This window comes from Pagrus major, chromosome 1 (genome assembly GCF_040436345.1).
Source record: "Pagrus major chromosome 1, Pma_NU_1.0".
NCBI lineage: Eukaryota > Metazoa > Chordata > Actinopteri > Spariformes > Sparidae > Pagrus > Pagrus major.
In genome coordinates, this window is record NC_133215.1 from 24,720,349 (window position 1) to 24,744,493 (window position 24,145).

At 37.3% G+C, this 24,145-nt stretch overlaps 1 protein-coding gene across 1 annotated transcript in view; it reads right to left on the bottom strand.

Moving 5' to 3' along the window:
* rbm20 (RNA binding motif protein 20) overlaps positions 1-23,903 on the bottom strand; it is a 43,852-nt gene extending 19,949 nt beyond the window's left edge. Inside the window, exons 1-2 of the mRNA XM_073476877.1 lie at positions 23,798-23,903; positions 5,723-5,735 (exon numbers count right to left, since the gene is read on the bottom strand). Of these exons, the coding sequence (XP_073332978.1) occupies positions 5,723-5,735; positions 23,798-23,903 (119 nt within the window). The remainder of the gene's footprint in view (positions 1-5,722; positions 5,736-23,797) is intronic.
* Between the last annotated feature and the right edge of the window lie 242 nt (positions 23,904-24,145).

The following is a 24,145-nucleotide window of genomic DNA, read 5'->3' on the forward strand; positions in this document are numbered from 1 at the left end:
ACTTTCACTTACTGTTGTCAAATTTCACAAATAATAGATGACACTGTTTCACAGATTTTATAAAAACTAATTTAGGCAACTTCAGTCAGTTAAAGTATTATTGAAAGACCAATGCTGAAAATACATTAAAATGCTATGTCAAATTATATTTAAAATCTATTAAAATCAGTTTGTTATGTCTGCACTTCTCCCAGTAAAGCACTTTGTAACTTTGTTCAAAAAAGGTTTATACAAAACTGTGGTATTAATATTGTTTTTGCATGGGTTAGGTTTGATATATTTGCGGTACATGCGATATCAAAAACATGAAAAAACTGTTTACTCATACAAAGTCACGTACCATGGTCTTAGGAGTTCCCAAGTTAAATTATGATAAGTGACTTACTTTGGACAATTAACAATCCCCAGTTTCACTGCCGCCTGTACACACACTAAGGTGAGCAGGCATGCTGATGTAGATATACACTTACACCATTCCAGCTTATGACTCAAAGCTATAAATACTAGAGCTGCCCTCTGCCATCCTGACACACAGTGTCCTTAATAGACTAATATGGACTCCTGGGCAGCTGGCACAGTGTGTTAGACACTTCAGACCAATCTTGTGATGAAAAGAGGGAAAGTAGGTGTCAAATAAACTGCAACCAGGTGTGGAAGGGAAGTAACACAGGAGATTATAGATAAAGATGACAAGACACAACGGCTTGCTAATTAAATTATGAAGAGAAGTCTCGCAGTGTCTCACTGTGATTTTATCATCTTATTTTGAAAGACTCAGACAGCCACATCACTTCGAGACGTCCCCGTTGGCGTAAATCAAAATACATAAAATACATACTTTTACTTCCATACAGAAGAATTATCTCAAGAGGGCACACAAAGAGCCACATGTCTGTATGAACCCATTTTTGTATATACCAATATACCAAATATTCAATTCAACAGATCTCTAACTTGTACTAGAGACCTCAGAGGGTGCAAGTTCCCATTATTTCAATCTCGCTACACACTTGTATCGTTACATCCCAAAGAGCTTTTTCAATTATAATGCCAGTCCATTTTGCATTTGTTACTGTTAACCTTTCATAGCTGAAACATAGCCTCTCAAAGTCAAAGCCATGTCACAGCAACACAGTACTCAAGTCTTAGAAATAGCTTTATGTTGTCATTTACAACAAATCTGCAAATTCATGTGAATCAAAGTATTTCTGTTTCTGTTTCACAATTAAAAATTTAAAAAGCACACAAAACATATAAAACAGGTTTAATTAAAGAAAAAATGAAATATTTCTAGTGAATGTATGACATCAATGTTAAAGTACAATTTGTGACGATTCCAAAGTAATTTGCGTTTGACTCATGTTCTGACCACTCTATTTTCACAGCTAGGGTTGCAACAGCATGAGATTGTAATGGTACAATAGCCATCTCAAAAAAATATCACAATTTCATGGGATTACGATATATGTTATGACACAATTATTATTATTATTATTATTATTATTATTATTATTATTATTATTATTATTTTCATTATTTTCAGTTACAATGACCCTTAAAGAAAAGAAAACAGAAGGGTTTTTGGTTGAATAAAAAGCTTTATTATAATTTTACAAAATGTTATGTTCTGACAGACATAAAACTTGATATAAACATGAAATTTTAAAATAATACTAAAATTGAGAATTCAATATTGTAGGCACGCAAATGTCCATGGTATAATAACCATCAATTCCCTGTGGTATAACAATGCTTTAACCTGCAGCTTAAATGGCTTAGAAAGAAAGATCTACAGGTCAAGTCAAATTATCTATAGAGCATATTGAATAAAAACAAAGCTTAAACCGTAAAATATTAGGTAAAAGTATAGAGCTGTCTTCAACAAGAATGTACATTTGTCCATTTTACTGTATTCTAACTTCAATCTAAAAACGAAACTCTGAGACATGAGTGAAATTGTATTCTTATTGATTGTTCCCATTAGGGTCACCCACTTTGTCTCAGCGATGTGAGAAAAAAATGTTTCTTACTTTGTCCGGGTTTTACAAAGTATCTACTAAAAGAACATGGGAAATTGTAAATGTTTACACTGCTGATAAGCGATAATGTGTAGGCTTATGCATTGGAACTCCGTCTAGTGACCAATTTGTGAAAACATATAATCTAAATTTTGGAATTTGTTAAGCAAATAATTATATATCAAAAATGGCTGTGATATTTAAAATCACCTCTTACTGATTCTGTTGCTGACTTTTTCATCCAGCGCCAAGACCCAGGTACAAAGACTAAGAAGAAAATGTGATAGTCGTTGCATGCCTTCTTTTCCTGCACAACAAAGTATCTTACAGGCATAACATCACATCATGATGTTTATCTATGTCTGCATATTATTAACTGATGATAAAAAACAGCTCTAATTAAGAATACACAATACTAATACTTGATAAAACTACACATTGCTCTGCATCAATAAAAGGTACTAAGTATGTTTATAGTAAGTAACACGACTCCTAAGAACATTTTTTTATTAAATTATACAATGAACTGAAGACTAAATATAACATTTCAATATAAACATTTACTGGCAACAAATGACAATAATTAAATCTTTGTTTAGTTTGCCAAAAACAGTCATCTGAGATTTAATACAGTTTAAATACCAATGATACAATGGTTTCCTATAATGCTCCTATAATGCTCCGTTAAGTATGCACAAATATTTTGAAACATTTCAACTGATCTGAAAGCTCAACAATACTCTTTACAAACCTCAACAAATGTACCCACAGTGGCCTTTTAACACAAGATATGATAGCAATTTTACTATTGTCTCTGTGACAAAAAAAAAACCCAACAAAAACACACACTTTCAAAAAGATCAAAGACAGCTAAATAGTCATAACAATTTGCCACATGGGCCCAATCAGTCCACAGATTCTCGGAGGAAGTAACCCATTACAGGAAGGATTCAAGTGCAGTCCAACTACAGAATAGCCCTCCACTGACTCCAATGAGACATCCAACAAAATATCATACAACGTCCAAACACACTACAGCTGCACCACAGACAGCTATAAATCCTGCCTCAACATGGCTCCCCAACACAGTACACAGTACAGCTGACAAGACTTACCACCACATTCACGACACTACAACAGGCTTATGCTGAGATGTTCACCTGGAGATAATAAAGAAACACACTAACCTTAAAAAGACAGGCAGCGGAGGTCCAAGTTGCACCTCTGATACTAAACTCTGCACTGCTTCTCTATAGCCTGACCTCTGCTCAGCAGCTGAGACTGACGTATGTCTCTACCCTCTAACATGACGACTAATGCTAGCACATGTACATTAGCATAACATCACTGCTAAGGGTCTTCACCCTGTGTGAGAGACGCTGCTTCCTTGTGTTACTGAACACTGGACAGGCAGAGGAGGCACATGTGATTAAAAGTCACAAGTGGTTAGCATGTGTGAGAGGACGGGGGTAGACCAACTCACAGGGAGGAAAGTATTTACAGAGGAGGCCTTGGGGTAGTGCTGTGCAGTCATGCGATGAAGCTGCCCCATCCACAGTAGCAACAGTTTGTCCAACGTAAAGCTTAATGGATAGCTGGCAGTTAGGTTCAAAGTAGAAAAAAGCAAAATGTCTAATTACTGCTGACCTACAACCACATCAATCTTTTCTCGGCACATACTGAATGTAACATATCAAATATAAAAATATGCCGTCCCTTCTCTCGAGGCTGTATGAAATACACATTATTTTAAAAACACCAATCAATATGCCACTCACAGACACAGACCATTTAATGTGTGAGGCAAAGCGGTTTTGATGGACTCTTTCTTGGCAGAGATTTAGATTTGTGTTTCATGGGGATTGACAGACAGAGAGCAAAAAGCAATGTTCACATTCATTTCTGTAACAGCCAACTAGATAGTGACAAGACTTCAACTAATGGATTTTATTGCTCTGTGGAAGTGCTTATACTGCACAAGTGGCTTCTCTGTGCTTTGAAAAAATTCTCTCTCTATTTCAAAATGTAAAGAAAGCCATCAAGAGTTCCTTGATGGCTGGCACAAATTTAAACATACTGGCATTACTCTTGTTTGAGCAACTACAGTAAAAAACTGAACGTGAAATAATTAGTGTTTAAATCTATTTTACTGAGCATGGTTTTATGTGCATTTTAGACTTTTGCTCTGCTTTTAGTATCAAGTATCAATAAGCTGCCATTGACTGAACTGTAAGGGATGTTTTTGGAACATTTAACAAATAAAACAAATTCAAAATATAAAAAAGGTTTGTTTGTTAACCGGAAAAGCAAATAAACTCAAACCACACTTTTGTATAATTTTAAGTTAAACTATAAGATTAATGATTTCTTAGTCAATCGTAATGAAGCCAATCAATAAGCCTCTCTTTGTATGAGTGACTAAACAAGTGTATTACTCCCATTTTCATAAGAATGTTGACTAAAATTGAAAACTGTAATTTAGGCCAGAGGATAAAATTTTAAATATCACATGTTAAGCATTACGCAAGCTGAAGCTTTACAATTGGAAGATAAAGCATGAAATTGTCACATTCAAACCTTTTTGTACAACCACATTTCTAATGACACACAATGACATATATGCAGTTATGATATAATGACATATGCAGAGACGTTATGACTTGATTAAAAGAACTAATTGTGAATGATCCATCCCTAATTTCTGTTTTCTCCTTAAAAGCGTGGTGAGCTTCAACACACCGCAGCCAGTGAATTCTATTCATCGTGCCGTCATTGTGTGAATGAAGAGAGGAAACTGAATGTTCTTTTTTAATTAATTTAAAATTGCAACAATATAATAATATATTTGCATACATTTTTAATTAATTAATCTTTCTGTTTTCGATATACCATTTACTAAGGGTGCTGTTTAGATTAAATTTTTATGTTCTATCACTCAATTAAAGATAGCAATAATATAAGAATGCAGGACACTTTTTTCATCTCTTTCCTCCTTTGTTTTGTTTTGATTTTGTTATTTTGGCATGGTACAGTATTTCTTTTGGTGAACAACCTTATTCAGAATTATGTATCACAGTTTGGGTCTGTTCCAGGAAATAAAAAACTGATAAGTGTGCACTGTAAAACTGACTGGTGTCAAATGAAAAAATTAATCTTCCAGAAAAATGCTACATGAAAGCCTATAATTTCATCTACTGTATCAGTTATTTTTCGTATCTGCCTTCTTCTATAGAGCTCCGTCTGTAGATTTTTAACAGCTGTAAATGAGCACTTTACCTAAGCGGACAAGTATTCAGCTCCCAGGGAGGTATTACCCCGACAGATTTACAGTCACTCCATCTGTTAGCATCACACCCAGACAGCAAAGAGAGAACAAGCCACGTTTCATCCAGTGCCAATACCATAAGTGCTATATGATAATAAAAAGCAATATCAGCTGAGTACATTCTTACCACTATTATTATTTATATCATTATTATAATGGAAGGGTTACATCAATCCGACCCAGACGAGTGTCCACTCAGTGTCATAAGTACTACCATTTCTGGCAATATCATAGTCTGTCTTATACTAGTACACAAATGTATGACCTTGTATGACCAATGTATGCTAATGATTAATGCATAATTATGTATGCCAGGAAATATTTTCAAAACCTTTTTAGAAATTAAGACCAGTAATACATCTTAGTCACTTGTATTTACCTAAAACCTTCCACTCCTTGCTAATCTGATTCTATGATGCTTAAGAAATTGTATTATTTTTTAAATTTTATTTTGTTTATTTGTAATTGTTGTTTAGCAAATCTGCTTTTTCCTGCCACTGTGGGGTATGATAGGAAGGAGTTTATGATCATGGAAAGGGCTGTCATGGGAAAAAAAAAAAGGCACATACCTACACACATAGGGCTGTCTCAAAAAACACTTTTCCCATGACCCACTAGGTGGTGCCACATATTGCCATAACTGGCCCCGGAGGTCTGACAGGGATGTATCAGCCTGCCATAAGAGGGCACTGTACTCATTTTCATCAGCAGTTCCTATTCAGCCTGGTAGAATAAGAGTCACGATGTTTACATTTGCAGGCAGTTACTTACACACTATGACTTAAAACATAATGTCACTTTGGTAAGTCACCATTGGTATAAGATGAAATTGCTTACAAGACACCTTTTCCAATACCTTATAAACAGTTGGCTAAAAGACTGTTTTACAGCCATATACACATGCTCGCTGCACACAACAAATGCACCCAGACGCATGAACTTCAGAATATGTGACTCCAGACGCTGATCAAGAGAACATGCAACCTTACTCTTCCCAATATGGCAGACAGTTACTGACATGCCGGAGCCTTAATTTAACTTTTCAACAAATCAGACACGTATCCGCGGCCTGCATAGTCAACATATAGCTACCATCATGCCATGAGAGACGGTTTCATGGGGCGAGGTATGGGTGAGGATGCAGGGTCAACTTGCTGTGCTCCACATTTGGCACAGTTGCAAATGGGGGTGGTTCCTGATTTATGGCACCCTAGCAATGGTTGAGATATCTTGGCCACAGAGACACCGGGTCTGGCCCCTCACGACCACCACAAGGCCGGCGCGTCCACAGTGAGGCATCACTTTGATTCATACCATGTTTCTCTGATGATGCTTGTAAAATGGTCAGATTTATGTTGGGGATCAGTCATAGGGTTTTATGATGTGATATCAAAAAGTAAACAAAACTTTGTGAGGTAACTAGAATCGCATGTGGCCTATCACTATCAAATAAGCCCATAGGGTCACAGGCCTGACATTAAGTCACTGACTTAGTCACGTACAAACGCACATTAGACCCAAAATACATGCAACTAAAGTCTAAGAGGCTTACGCTGGACAAACATTTTTCTCCACTTGTCTCTCACATACACATGGTAGCTGTAGGTGATCGTGTTTCAACCATTAGGGAAGTGTAACACGGGATACTGGGGTCAAAGAGAAACATACAGGTCAAAAGGAACCTGCTGACTTGACAGCTGCCTTCCAAGTGTGGAACTTTAAGAGCATTCCAATAAAAAAGTCCCCGAGCAGGAAACTGCAATTAGTCTTTAGTCCTCTATTGATATATTGTTCACTTGAGTACTTTAGGATAACATCTGTTTGGGGCATTTGACATGCAATAAAATATCACTTGAAGCTTGATGACAAACTTCTAAAAAAAAGGAAAGAAACAAAACTGAACAATGTTTAACAACGTTGTAAAACACACAATTTATGTATTTTAAAAATGTGCTCACGTGCACTTATTTAAAAAGTAAACCATAAATTCCAACAACACCATTTTTCTGACAGATTATCAACACTTGCCCCTCGTTTCTGGCCTATCAGGTGTTCTGTGGTCAGTTTTGATGTGACAGTGCTGACAAGTGCTAAGAAAAGCCCTCAAGTTACCTGGGATCCGCTGACATTGAGTGTCAAACTGGGTGCTGAGAGCTGTGGGCCAGGTGACTAAGTCTCCGAACAGCTTGCTTGGACAGAGTAACATCAGAGATCTTGCTGGCTTGTCAAAGTTGCTGCCGACAAAAAGAAGTATGGAGTTCGCACAGGCTGAAGGGAAAGTCTAACCTTACAGCAGCTATAGCTACTGACACAGTAGCCTAAAGTTTGACAAAACAACAGTCCTTGTTTCTTAATCCTCTGGTCAGTCAAAAAAATGAGGGGGAGCTAAGTGAATAAGGGGCAGAATTACAGGGAAATTGAGAGCTCAAATTATCAGATTAAAAGAAAGAAAAAAGAAAGAATTTCCATAGCAATAGTATGTATTAGAGAAATATTTCCCAGGTAGGCTTTCAACCACAGGAAGCATCACAAGACTCTGAGGTGAAGTAATACGAGGTGAGGGGGAAGATTGTGTTGGCTCTGACAACTGAGCCTGGCCAGCCATTTTTCCTGCAGCTCTGAAATAGTTATTTATAGCTGCTGCCCGGGTGTAGACAGTAAATTTCTTCTTCACTGGCTGCTGCTGTGCTGTCCAATTTTCATTTATGAAATTCTGCAGTTCCAGCTATAAACGTATGAAATCTCACATTACATTTTTCACAGGCCTACTAATTTGTTCCACTGATGAGTAGCTGCAGGTTACAGTAATGAACACCTAACTAGAGTCTTCCCTGACAGTGGTCAGCAACATCAGAGCTATATTGGTGTACAAGGTGACGTAGCAATGATTCCCAAAACCCCTCCTTCAATCCCTCTCTCCCTCCGTTCTTCATTTCATATCACCCTCTCTCTCAGGTTCTTACCTCACTCCCACTCTGCTCCATTTCTGTCCAAAGCAAGTATTGCATTTTACCATCTGTCACTGCTGTCATGCTTACAAATACCAATGAAACCCAGTTACGTCGTCCCACTAGCTGACTTCCTAGCCAATGGCAGTACAGCACCCTTCTCATCTCTCATCATTGAAAAATACTTCATTCCATTTGGACAGCTAGCCTTAAGGTTTCAAAACAAATCAAAATATAGCATTAGTGATAAAAAAAAATAATAATGTATTGAGAGGAAACAAGCAGTCCAAGCCCAACACGACTGCGGCAGGTGGTTGAACATGCTTGCCAAGGGAAGCCCTGCAGGTCGAAACTACTGTTCAGGAAACAAAAGATCACAAATAATACTGTTCACTCAGTGTAATATACACCAAATAAGAGCAATCATAAAATTTATAATATATAATATATAATAATAAAATATAACATACAGTAACAAAGTTGTTTAAAGATTTTTTTTAAAAGACCTCCACCTTCCACATACTCTCACTACCTGATGTGGGAAATTGCATTTTAGTATGTTCATGAGCCATAACACCTCTGGAATGATTTCCAGGGTGGAACTCAACACTTCAGTTTTTGCATCAAGAATGTTATTGAAAATGATAAAGACCCAAGGCAAGCATGTGCAGGATTCCCTACATGAATGTGCCTGTACAAAATCAGACAGAAAAAAGCATAAGAAAAATAGAAGACTGGAGGAAACAACTTTTTAAAGATAATATATCTAATTCTGATTCTGTTCAGAGTGAGGGGAACTTGATTGAAAGCACAGTAAGGAGGACAACTTCCTTGGTTAGTAGTGGTCCCATGCAAAAATGTCTAAAGGAAGCCGGAGAAAGATAAAGACATGATAAATAATGGTATGGCCTATCGTTGAGTCACATAAGCAAGTTCAGTATTTGGCACATCTAAGCGACCCAATATTGAGCACTGACATAGTAAAGAGGTTATGAGGATTAGAGTAAATAATAGAATGGTGATGCTAATACTTGAGAATCTGATCATTTCTGCTAAAATTACAGTACTGACAACTGTTTAACTAAGATGGATTCCACTCAAATAATGAGTATAGTTCAGCCATCTTGAGTTAAGAATGAAAATGGATTAATATGGTTGTCTCAAGTGTCCTGAAAGGTTGAAATACAGTATCATGCTATCACATTTTAAAAATAAATCAATAGGCACACCACAAGGCAATCTTGCTTAAAGTGAAGAGAACAGATGGGTGAAACATTCAGGGGAAAACAGCCAATCACACACACACGCACACACGTGGTGGACACAATACCGGTCTGACAGTGACAGGGAGGGCAGTGCTGCCATATGGCTCGACATGTCTCACCCCAGGAAGCTGCTGGCATCACAGGCTGCTCAAATAGCCATTAGTACAAATTACACAAACAATGAAAGTGACTGAACTCAGCAACTTTTTGAACAGCTGCCCTGCCGAACCCCCAAAATGACACATGAACAAAAGAGGGAAAGGGAAAAAGAGAAAGTTGCCCAGCAAAACCCCAGTGTAAGTGAGAAATCCCCCTCAAAGCCGGTGGACAGAATGGGTTGGCTATGCCCCGAAGTAATGACTATCGAGGGATTTCTCTATGCAGCCTGGTCACTGAACTAATACACTCTCATAAAATAGAAACAATAAAATAAGACTATACTATTTTGTGTTTTATATTTTATGGCCACAAATATACAGTATCAAGATCTCGCTTGAGTTTCATTTGTGTAAAATTCGAAACTAAACTAAAATTAAGCTTTTTTCCACACAGCATCTGAGACTGGGGAAACCTGCCAGGCCAAGCGTGTCACATCTGAAGAAAAAATGACATGGTAGGATCGACTTATTTGTTCAGAAAGTGCTTGTGAATTATATGGGGAGGTATTATTAACGCCTGTGCAAGACAATACCTTTTCACACAGTCAATCTGAGATGGAGAAGTTTTATCCTCACTTTACTGTCTGCAAGGGGTAATTGGAAAATCCACACTGCATTGAGGCAGGAAGGTTCCTGCTAAGCTACCTTCACATTGATGAGTCATTGACAGCTGCATCTGAGTTGTTCCAGACCCACACACGCAAACATGAATGCAATTTTATTTATTTCATTTGCACTATACACACTCACACTGTACAGGTTTTAGCTATGATAGTTCATGTTAGTAAGATAAACAAGGAAGAACAGATTTATATCAGCAGTGCAATTATAGCAAATTACTTCATAACAACAATCTCAAAAGGCAGCTCATAAGCTGCCACATGTGCCCTCCCACCTCCCTGAGGGGCAATTGATTACCTGGGAGGTTAATCAACAGGAAGCTCTTTGGTATGGTTTTTGACCTTGTGCTGACAAACAGGGACCCCCTAGGCGCCCTCCCTCGTCACACTGGGTATTTTAGGTGGCCAATTAGCATGCCTGATTTCTAATCTATCCCCCACTGCCAGGCATTACAGCAGTGCTCTATCATTTTCTCTTTCTGTGTATGCATCTACAACTCGCTCTCTTAGCGTCTCCTTACCTATTTAAAGTTTTTCCGTTTCACCCTGTCTTACATCCTATTTTCTTCCTCTCTTTAGTCATGCAAACACACACACAACTCTTCATCCATACCTGACCCTGATTGCAGCAGCAGTGAGACTAATAACAAAAGCCAGGAAAGTGGAGGTTGACGTAAGATTGGTTCCACCTTGGAGCCAGCAACATGAGCTAATGTTGGAAATGGGGAATTTAAGAATGCAAATGTAAACTCTTATTCCAGGTTGAGCCACAAACATGCACAAAAAAGGTATGAAAGACATGGAGATACCATGTCTCTAACAGCATAGTTTGTGAGCATCTTGAAGTAAAACTAGGGTACTTGTTTACCTTGAAACCCTGAGCTGTAGCTTTACCTCTTCCCACATCACCAGGTAATCACATGACTGTCTTGTCTAGTATGAACACTAGAAAGGATGGTAAGAAAAGTCCATCACACTTGCCTAAAGTTGGATATACTGGAATCAGATTTGTTTGGACTATGCCCTCAACCAAAATGTCAAACCAAAAGTAAGCTAAAACCAACTATACTTCTATGCGGTCAACTTATGTGGATGAGTATGCATGTGTAGACAAATGTGCATCCATGTGGGAAGAGAATCTAAGAGAAAAAGATTATATTGGTGGAAAAAAAGAACATGTCAAAGACTAAAAGCAATGTAGAGAGTTACAAAACAGTGATGAGTCAAGTGTAATGATAGAATGAAGAGGATTATTTTGCTTTCATTCACTCACTTGCCATTAACCTGCACGACTAATGAACTGTAAGAACAGTTATAACATTGTTATTAAAGCTAAAGAGCTCAGAGCTTTTTTTAACAATAATCCCAACACCCAGCAATTCACTCTGAGCTTCAAACTTGTTGTTACATCAACACAATGATGATGCATGACCTGACCTAGTTTCCAAAGTAACTATTTTAGTGTTATGTAAGGTTCTTGCTGTGACTCACTCCAGACCCACAAACCTTTACATGACTCACCACTACACCCAAAATATACTACATTTTGAACTTTTGCAGCTCCACACAATGACACTCAATGGCACTTAAATTTAAGAGGAGGTTGAGCTTCATCACAGATCAGACTCTTGAAATTGAGGGATGATTGTAGACAAAGGTAGATATATGCTCATGCATATATGCAAAGGCACATAGCCTCCCAGGTAATGCTGCTGGAACCAACATTCACCTCCTTATAAACCTATGTGCTGAGGCTCCATTGGTTTTGTGAAAACCATGTTTTGACTGCATGACTTTGGTCAACTTTTGCAGTTTTAGATTAAGGTAAGAAATAACACACTTTACTAATTAAACAAACAGGTCCAGAGGCACTGGTCAGTGGCCAGAAGATAAAACTGCTTTTAGGCCTGCTGACTCACACTATAACTTTCTGCAGAACCATATTGTCTTCTTAATCTGAAAATAAACCAAGTGTAACTGGTTGTTTTGCTGATAAGGACCAGGCCTTCTGATATGTTGATTGACAGTGAGATAGACCAGTCAGTTTGTGTGGAAGCCTCACTTTAATGATGGATAGGATGCCTACACTCTGCTAGGACTGATAGGATTAAAACATTTCAGCTGGATTTCTGCAGGAAGAAACCTGATTTCTTGGACATGAGTAAATCTAAGTAAATTTCCCTATATGAGAAAAGCCAAGAGAGACGAGTAAGCTATTTGTAAAACCCCAACACAGTATAAAAATACTCTGCGCTCTCCCACTAGAGAGCCAGTCCTCTCACTGAGCTAAGCCGTCAGTCTAACTGCTCTGACCAAAAAGAGAAAAATAAAACTCTTCAAGTTGCAGAGTCATATATCACTACAGGTAATTAATAGAGCATTGCTTTTAATGCACTTTAAATATGCCACTCTGGTAGGTTAAGGGGGCATCTCTGATTACTGACCAACTGCATGTAAATGCATGATATCACCATGTTATTGCACAACACATTACCACATTCTCTAATTTCCTTTTCCTGTTTCCTAATTTCTTCTGAAAACCTGGAATCGTTTTTTCATGTAGTTGTTAAAACATTTTATATTCATAGATGCTAATCAACCTTGCAGGGATGCTCTGTGAAATTAACTCAGTTTTTGAGTTTGGAAAACATATTCATAAACGACTGCCCTAAATTAATTTACTATTACAGTGCAGAGAGTTTGGCAAAGTGCCATGGTTTTTGATTACAGGAAAGATAATACAAAGTGGGCTTGATGACAGATTGAGTGGGTCTCACTGGTGGCGATGAAGTCTCATGAGAGTCACTCTTCCTATTGCCATCCTGCTTAGCCCATTTAAATCTAATCCCTAAACGTAAATCTGTTCCAAAGTTTTGCGGATCCCACTGGTGTAAAATCTGCAGCTAAAGTGCGAAATAGGAAAGAGTGGTTAAGTTCATGTGTAACTGTAGCTACAGTGTTTCTGCAAAACAGAGTTCCTTTATTGTAAACATAGTACTCTTTACAGTACCCAGGAGACAAACTGCAACATAAAACTCTCCTCTCACCACAGCAACTGACAGACACTGTGGACAGCATTATCAATATTTTTCCACAGAAACACTACTACACAAGTCAAATGTATACTTCGTGTATACTAACTAAAAGCCACTATCGTCACACAACTTAAAGGGTAAGATCAAATATACAACTTTTTACACCAAAATTTAAGGTTTTTTTAAACATGGGTAGAGCGTAGAGCGGTAGTAGAGAAAATACTAAAAATAGGCGATTGATTTCTTTTCTATTGCCAGGAGACGAAGTTTGCATTTCTGTTTTTTGTTTCTTTTCATTTTCGTTCATTATCACAAATGCTCTGAAAGAAAAGAGAACAGTAGAAACAGCAGATCATATGCCTCGTCAGACTTCATCCAGAAGACATTAAACTTAAAGGAAAAAAAAAATCAATAGCATTCTGAATTAGACAAATGTTTTTTTCTGGAATTGATGATGGTTGTAGCTAAGGACTGAGCCATCTTGCTTCATTCTCATCTCTGTTGAGAGTTGCACATGCGCAGATGATCTGACTACTGATCAGACAGCTGAAAAGGCTCGGACAGTGACACAGAAGCCACTGACTATGTTACTGTTGTCACTATGAAAATATCTTAGTCTTTCTTTCAAACTCGGTGCCGACTGAGCGATGTTCGAGCCCGCCTTGAACAGAGACGGATGGAAAAGGTCTAACAAGCCAGCGTCTTTAACTTTTATACAGGTCACAGCATTGCGACTGACAATGGGGAAAAATTATGGTGGCCATCCACATCTGTGTCGTGTCTCCATGACAGCCGCTCGGAGCTGGAGCCAACAATCACCTGCGACTACTGCTGAATCATTTGACGTGGGAGTGGATGCAAATTGCACCCACATTAAAGACAAAAGCCAGATGTTTCGGGTGTAACTGGATTTTTTGTGTGAAAGGGGTAATAGCTGTATATTAATACCTTTAGTTTTTAGCATGCCAAGGGAATGTATATTAAAATAATGGTGAAAAAAATTGTCAAACAGTAATGGTTTGATTCATTTAACTTAGATTGCAAAAGGATGGATACATAAACCTAAAATAAATCATTGGTAGGGCTTTTGTAACATCGGACAGATATAACAAGCAATTAAATAAAGTAAGTCTTTTGATCATCTTAGTCAGCAAAGGTCTCAAAGGTCACAAATGAACAGTTGACCATTCATGTAAAAAACACTGTCCACATTTAAATCCATCTAAGCAAAGACAAAATGGAGTTCATTTTAAGTGGAAGTAATACAAGATGAATGAGATGGATTTGCTTATGACTCCATATGAGGCAGACAGTAGAGTTGGAAAATAGGAGAGCATTGACACATTTGATGCTGTGTTGACTTTGTACTCCGGCACAATGGAGTCATTGTCAGTTACTATAAGGTTAAAGGGCTAGTGCTTAGCTTTAATTGCAACGTGTTAAGATTAGATAAAACATACAAGGACCCTTGTCCTTTTCATATGTAGTCCACCAATTTTAAGGGAAGAGACAGTAATTTCATCAGTTAGCGTTACTTAAATAAAGTCTTCTTTTAATATGTGGTCACAGATCCCTTGTAGTCAATAACTGCAAACATTCTCACTCTTGCTGGTTTCTATGGGCTTTTTGTCCCAAATTACTCCACAGTTGCCTTACTGTATTTGTGTGTTTCTGGTGATTGATTTGCTGGATTGTCCTAAAATCAGGGGCTAAAATAGGGCTAGAAGTCCTGCACCACTGAAATAGTATGTACACTATGTGAACACCTACAAACATCCTTAAAGCTCATATCAAACATCATCATTTCAATCCAAATGCTATATGCTGGACTAGTTCATAAAAACAAAACTGATTGTACTATGTTACAAGAATAAAAAACATATTCTGACATTTTTTATTTATCTACCATGGCACAGTATCAACAGCCTTCATTTATTTTGACATCAGCCACAAGGGAACAAGGCGTTCTCAACTGTCAACAACTCAACGTAATGTCAGCGGTCCTGTTCACCTGCTTCCTCAGTTGGCAGAGGCTGGTATCACAATCAACTCCCAATACTCCACAGTGAATTACAGACATTTCCATCTATTAGCAATGCTATAGATCCTATCTGCAAATTACAATTGTTGAGTTGTACAGTTATATATTAACCTCTATCTCTGAATACAAGTCTGAATACCCAATATTCCAAAGACACCTGCTGGTAAAAGCAGATGGGGAGGGCTGGAGGGTGGGTTGGATAGATAATTTATACACTGCCCACCTGATAGCATATGTTCTGAATGTGCCAGACTGAGAACAGCCGCTATCATCCACTGCCTCAGCTTTTCCTCATGCCTCAGACGAGAGAAAACAAATAGGAATGGGTCAAAAAGCAACATGAGCCAACCCTATTACATGACCGACTGTATCCTAATACAACCACAAATCACCAAGCCCCCTCAAGCTGCCACTCATTGCCACATAAGATTCAAAGCATATAGAAGTGTGAACAGTGCTTATGTCGCCTCTCTGACTTGTTCATTGGAGTCTCATACATAGAGTGTAATAATTTGGTGACAACAAATAAACAGTTAATTTGATTGATAAGACTACTGATGGTAATAATCTTCCTTTGATATAAAATAACATCTATGACCTTGTTGGACACTGCTGACTCCAGACTCATAAATCTGGATCTGTAAGATGCTTGTTTTAAAACCTACACGTTTCTTTACTACCCAAACAACAAACAAGTCAGTATAGTAATGCTTAAATGCTTAAATACAAAATAGAGATGTAAAATTATTAAACTGCAAGATCACACAAGGTCTGGAATGACTATGCGTGATATAGTCTTTCAATATAATACAGTCCCTTTGAATCACTGATAGAAGTTAATCAACTAACTAACTCTGTGTGTGTGTGTGTGTGTGTGTGTGTGTGTGTGTGTGTGTGTGTGTGTGTGTGTGTGTGTTGCACCTGTGTGTGGCGGAGGTACAGTAAATTTGATTTCCTGTTCTCTGGCCCTCACATCATGTGGACGAAAGCAAAATGCCTTTGGGGTGAGAGCACGTGCTACAATCTCCCCTGGTCTCAGCTGTTGGTGCCGGCCTAACAGAGCAGAGCAGAGCAGAGCGGCTGCGTGGGACTTAAAACAGGAGGTGGGTGTATGTGTCACTTAGACACCCCCACTCTCCTGGTAAAACTGGAGGGCAACATGCTTTCAGTACATTCTCAAAATTTGCAGCAGAGGCGGTTCAGTGAACTCTGTGTATGATGTGTGACCTTGGCTAATGGTTGCCGTATTGCAGGGTGATTTATTTAAAATAATAAGAAAAACTGGAAGACACGAGCAATAACACACTAAATAGTGATCAATTATTAATTATATTATAGTCTTTCCCAAATTGTCTTGTCTTGGTGAATCCTCCCTACACTTCATTGCCAAAGAGCCATTTACTTTACTACTTAAATTTGTGGACATACATTTTTTTTAAGCCTCACTAAAAGATTTGCAGGATTTATACAAATGAATAAATACAAGAAGCAAGAAAAGGAGTTGGTGCAGAAGAATGGGATAACTGTTCAAAGAACAGAAAAACTTCACGTACAAACATTTAACTTAGATTTTGATCTCAGGCAAATTGTACATTGTCATTAATATACAGTGATACATTCCAACAATGTGATAAAAAACATTTTACAACTGCTATTTTGGCTATTTTGTCGATCTTCACAGCAGCACAGCAGAGCACTTCCTGTATTTGCACTGATGGTTGAGTTTCAACGCAGAATTTACATGATATTTAAATATATTCAAGATTTGATTGTCACAAGGGGGCACTTGTCCTTTATGATCCATCAGTCATCTTTTAGTGGAATGACTGACGTCTGGTTAATGTTAATACAATGATCCATTCAAATGTGCATGCGGCATGAGGAATGCCTAAGCCATATGGTTTGGATGTGCACAAAATTGTTGTCATTTCTGTCTGCCATTTCCTGGATTTTCTTTCTTATGCTTCTGACCTTAATACTGTTAAGCATCTGAGGGTATGGCCTTGCAATATGAAAGCAAAAAAAAGTGAGTTAGAATCTCATATTATTTCTAGACATAGAGAAGGTTAACTGTACAGTAAGTTCCTCAAAAACATTATATCTTATAATTGGTAAGAAAATCACTAGTGATTAGTGCTGTTGTGAAAATGTGGATTGAATAAAATTCAAGTGTAAAATGTATAGAATGTTCATTTAAGCACATATAAAAACCCAGACACAACACAAAAAAAACACACACAGTCCCTATACACACACATAAAGACAGATACACAAGTTTCAGATCTTCAATCAAATCTCAAAATTAACACTTGTCTCATATTTGTCTCATGTTAATATGATGCTTGCGGCCTGCACCTTATATTTCCTAAGGGGCTGCGCACTTCATTAGTTTCATATGAACAACCTTTTAAATTTAGACTGTGTTCACACTAAGACCTTTAAACTCTGCCAGGTCATATATTTAAGCATTAGAGACTGGGAGAGTAGTGATGAAGAGTTAATCCCAAAGGTCTGATTGATTCATTATACTTAGAGCTAAGGTCAACTCCTGCTTAATAATCCAGGGAGTCAAAGTCTACCAAAGTTAAGTCTTTGTCCGCAAGACTGTAACTTTTTGGTCTGAAAGTAGATACAAACTATTACAGTCATTCGTTTTATTCAAATGTCATATCTGTATTGACAAATGAATTCAGTGCAATGAAATGTAATTCACTATTATTATATTAAGATATTATTATAAGCTATCGACTACTTGGAACCCTGTACTGACAATACTGTAACATTCTGGTTGGCTCTGTGATAGCCAGTCACACAATAGCACTATATTACAATCAATACAGTTTCAGGAGCAAAAGTATTATAAGTAACCATTATAGTATCTGACCAGTCTTATGGTTTATTGTATGTCAGTTTGCCGCTGCTACTGATGATTCCAGATGAATTTAATCAAGCCATGAAACCAGAAATTATATCACAGCTTCTCATTTCATTAACTGATTGACATTTTTCTGTATCACGTAAAAGGACGATCACTTGAGACCACTGGTCACATTACAGATACATTTATAGCAGCACCAGACCAAAACTCTGAAACTGTGATGATTTCAGGATTAACTGGTGTATCCCACTCAAGCCTGTCCAAGTTATGTGCAAATCTCATTGGTAAATATATACAGATGGAAATATTTGACAACACTCTTTTCTCATTGCTATCTTTTAATGTTGGTACAGTGTATAAAGACATTTAAGCCTCTTTAACTCTGCCCACTCCCTTTGTTCCAGATAGTTAGCCCTGCTAAGTCTACCAACTCAACGCCTGTAAACCCTTCCCCACTAAGGCATAATACTGTAGGCTTCAGGATGAGAACCACAAACTATATCAAATCTACAGTACTGGTGGATATTTGGGGACAAGTTTACTGATGAAATCAGACATCAGCAGGTTGCACGAACTCTGGTATAACAGTAAAACGAAAGCCAAATGACAAATACAAAGTTGACTTCAAACAGTTTTTGCATTGTGCGCAATTTTATTGTGTGCAATAATACCGCAAACCAACTGAAACCAATAAAACAATCTAAGCAGAAGAGTTACAGAACCTTTAAAGCTGCAGTAGCCAAAATTAGTATTTAAAAATGAACACACTCTTGTATTTTCCATTTAAGCTCCGTCTCCACAAGTACTGGGTATAATTTCTATAAATGTATTTTGCCATGAACATATTTTACAGACTGCAAACCATCCCAAGTAAAAAGTTAAAAGCATTTTTTCGAGAGCTGTGTGGCAAGATTATGTTGCTTTGTGACTTTTAATTATCCACAGGGGCATGGGGCATACTTCTTTGTGATTTAGGCTGATATCTTGGGTGTTGTTTTTATGCTGTTTTAATTATATAATTATAGGATGCACCTAGACTTGACTTATGTCAACCCAATAACGAACGGCAATATGGCAATAGTAACTATGAGGCTTCAGAGGTCCCTGCCTGGTGCCATGCAACTGTCAGCCATTTAACATCAAGATTAGCCACAGTTGTTGCCACGTGTCAACACAGCAATGAACACATGCTTAAGGTGGTGGTGGGAAGGGAGATGGTAGCAAGACTACAGAAGGTGGAGCAATAAATATATAATTCCTGTAAGCAAAGGGAGAGAAACATCTACTAAATCCGTATAAGATGTAGCCTATTGATAGGAACTGTTGCTGAAGAAGAGATAACATGGAACCCTGGGCCAGTGAGGCTTTTATGTTAATATTATAAACAACCTTAAATAGTATAACCCTAAACACATTTTGTCGGAGGCAACACACACACTGGCCATTGTTTAAACACTTCCTTTCCTTTTCCTATCACCACCTAGCCTGTATGGGTGAACTCTGAACCACATTTGAGTCGCAGGATTTGAAGAAAAAACATTTGTGTCCATCAAAATAAAATACACACAGCATTGATTTTGCTCAGTCTTGTTCAAACAAATGCCGCAGATTTCCCCAATGTCACAGAGCAGTAAAGCCAGCTCCCTAATCAATCGTCACATCTAAGTCCAGACAAGCGTTGGGACAAGTTACATGAGGTGAAGGAAAGATTAGCTCTTGTTAATCATGTGGGACAGGACTGAAACTCTCACTTCACCAGTCAGGTTACTTGCAACTGTTGCAATATTTTAAAGATTTAACCACATATCCAGTCAGACAGAGATAGATGGGCTTATTATAGATCAGTTATGGAACTAGTAAAAACAACGTAAAATCACACCTCCTGTTCTAGACAGAAAAATCATCTTTCATTACAACATAGCAAAGTGCAGGATTCAACTAACAAACATTAATGGCTTAACCATGTAGAATATAATGATTGCAGAAAAATCAAATGCATGTTTTCCATTAAATCAGTGACAATGCCACCAGTTTTAAGCCATAGTTAAATATATAAAAATAGGTTAAATAAATAAATAAATGAATACGAGGGGCTGAAGAATTTGAAAATAAATTTCCTTGCAATCTTTTTGTATATATGTCCATTACTCCATCATTACTTATCTGTTCTAACGTTGTTGAAATTACAGACACAGGAGCGATGTGAACTAACTAGCAGGTTTTACAACTAACTACAAAGAGAAAAGGCAACATGACATCTGAAGGATTTATTCTATACTGCTTCACAGCAAAAGGCACCCTTTACACCGCTGAGTGTCGGGAAAGCAATATAAAAACCATCTGGTGCCGGCAGGTTATGCCGTGAAATGCACTTTGCTGGCACCACAGTTCAAGAAAAAAAATCAAACTGATAAACGCATAAACCATGACACCCAATACAGCAGAATGAATGACAGAAAAACACAACTCAGTGAGATTTACCTTTCCCGCAGCATTTTCACACGTCGGTGTACTGATGAAGAGCAACAGGGACAGTGGTACAAGGTAAAAATTGCTTAGACCACTTTCCCGTCTGTGACGTGCTGTCAGAGTGATATAGAGCCAGCAGGTGGGAAAGAGCGGTGAGGAAAGTGAAATTGTAAAAACAGGGAAAGGACAAATGGTAATGTGAAAATGATGAGTCAAAACATGTTAACCACGCTTAACTAATCTCTGTCTCTGACAACAATTCTCTTGAGGCACAATCCATCACAGAGTACTCATCATCAACCAAAAGAAAAGTGAGCTTATCCTCAACCATAATTCTGGCCACCTGGGTCCTTCAGCCGTACTCACGGACTTGCTAAAGCAATGACAAAAGCATCATACCTTCTCTAAGAAACATTTGTAGTTTAACCTGTCAGGAGTATATTAACAGTTTGAGAAATTAACAAATTAAATTAAATATTTGGTGGCCTGACCAACACAGAATAGATTTGTATCCCTTAAGGGACTTAAAACCACAATCTTGATCCTGTAACAGTATAACTGAAACCCTGACAAGAGTTGAGATGACAACTATGACTGCATTATCATCAGAACTCGAACAGAACAAGGTCCATGTTATTCACTCAAAATATATGAACTATATGTTTTATGAGTTTGTTCTTAATTTTTCTTAAAAGCGGACATTTAGAGGGCATTAAAGAAAACTGCAAGAGGTTGTAAAAAAAAGAGTGCGAGTGTTAAAAAAGGATTAAGATATTGACAGCTGTTCCCTCCAAGTTGCCCCCATTCACTTATTCCTTCACCCAATCACATCCCAGATCTTATCCCTCTTGGACCTGGTTCATGTAAATTTATGATTTGTGATACTGAGCTATATAAATAAAATGTATTTGATTTGACTTAACTATATTGTAGGCCTCATATGCTGTTTTTGCAATGTAGGCCAATCAATTAATTTGAGTGTAACTATAAATTAATTGCAATATACACTACTGTATCAGTACAGCAAGTAAAATGGCATCATACAGTATCTGCAATTATAATGGCATAAATATATAACCTAGTGTGTATATGGTTTTAAATAGTTGTTTATTAACAGACCATTATAAAAATATATTTCTCAGAAGTAATCTTATTTGCCACCACAAAATTTTAGACAACCCAGCAGGATATCATGTTGGGCAGAACATCCTTAATTCGTTGATGATCTAAAATAAGCAGCAGACTGAAAATCCATGTATGGACTGTTGGACTCTTACTAAATGTTGCCACCAACACAATTACACAAAATACACACAATTTCATTTCACGCTCCTCTTCATTATCACTACTGGGTCCACGACAACTCTTTGACCATTAAAGCCAGTTTCCAGTAGCATCCAGTACAGCACGAACTAAGGCTGCTATGGACAACACTTTCTTAAATGGCAACAATCTGATATATAATCCTTAATAAAAACAACATGTTTGTCACCATCACTGTATGCAAATGCGGAGAAAAATACTAATTACTAACATTCACTACTCATTTAATATGCAATGCTCCAAAGAACTGGACTTTGGTTTAGCTGTGAGATATGTAAAGTCTCTTATACCCTCAGTGCTGAGAAAGCTATATAGCATATATATTTATATATCTATATATATGCTGACGGACTGAACATAGGGCCTTGGCGTGTTTTCACAGCAAGAGGTCTGACTTGATGCCTTTACCAGATGCATTTTTGTTTTAAATCATACTACGTCATAATTTCGCAATTCCAAATAAGCACATTTTTCAAAGTGCCTTCTAAAGTCTTATAGACAAGGTATGCTATGTTCAACATGAAATTGGTAGTTCTATGTATACAATACAGAGTGACAATAATCTTATTTTGTATTATCATTTTAACTTAACTACCAGGAAAAGATTGTTGTTGATAAACACAAAAATGTGCCTGTATTTAACCAAGCCATGTAAATTAAATTATGTACATTACTGCACTCTGAGAAAATAATTATTCCACTGTGGGTACAAATGCAAATAAAGATAAAGACAACACAGCAGTAAGTAGCAGTGCAGTTCGTTTTTAACTCTTATCATATAAGAGTTTAAAGATGTGTAATGGTCATATATTAAATATAATTGATGTTTTTGTATTAATATAGCTTTTGCAAAGTAGTTATAGTAATTTAACTGTATTCTCCTTGATGTGAACAATGCATGTAAGTAATAGTTGTAAAAATGTAAGATAAGATTCAACCTTTCCCAAATTCTTGTCTTGTAAAAACAACTACAAACCTTTACCCTACATAAGGTGTTTTAAATGATAGTTTACAGCCAGTTAACATTTTCTTTATTTACAACCTCGTCACAATTTTTAGGGAACAAGGAACAAATTCAATAATTAATTGTAAAAAATTCAAATCAAATGATCTCTGTCTACTCTCGCCTTTATACAGATGTACTCAGGTCAGTCATTACTTAGACACACATCTGTTTGTTATGTATAATTTGACATTTATGTGATTGTGTCTCTTTTTAAAAAAATAAATATTAGGCTCCTTCAATAAGACAAACCACTAAATATTAGGTCACAGAATGGGCAGGTTAATAGGGAGAATTTATTAATATTATCTTATTATTTAAGTTTAATACAGCTTGTTCATACTCTTCTTTATATTTACAGTTTCGTTTTAAGAATGTAGTCTAGTGTACATACAACATATACTTCATAAGAAATATGAAATACTTAGTTTTGAGACAGACTGCAGATACTAGTTATATTAACAACAATTTTTACCAGACACACTGCGGGAGATTTCACTCAGGTGGACATTCACAGATATAATGAATCTTCCAGAAATACTTCTGACCAACAGAGCTTCTTTTGGAAATTACAGTGTATTCATGTATGTCATCACTCAAATCCCCGTGGTACAAATTTTTCATACAGCCACGTGAGCACACATGTGTCTGTACTTTATATACCTTCTGATTTTGTGGTGGGCATAATTTCCTCTTACCTCTGCAAGAGTTCACTCGTTGTCTCAGGAGGATATCCACCACTTTGTCCTTTTCCAAGCATTTTTGTGTTGCCTTTCTTGACACTCTCAGTGCTACTTGTCCGATCCCAAGCTTGATGCATGGCAAAACAAACTCCCTAGCACCACCTGCAGCCTTAACACCCCTAACCACCCTCCTCAAAAATAACTGCCACACTCCAAAGACAGCGAATCGTGATGAGTCAACTTTCTTTAGCCTGCTCTGTTCTTCTCTCCCCTAACTGCATGGACAGTTGGGCGGGAAAAGACCAGCAAATAAGCACTTCAACAGGGGCTCTTCAACTCAGCTACTCCTGATCGACAGCAGCATAGGCAACAAAGCTCC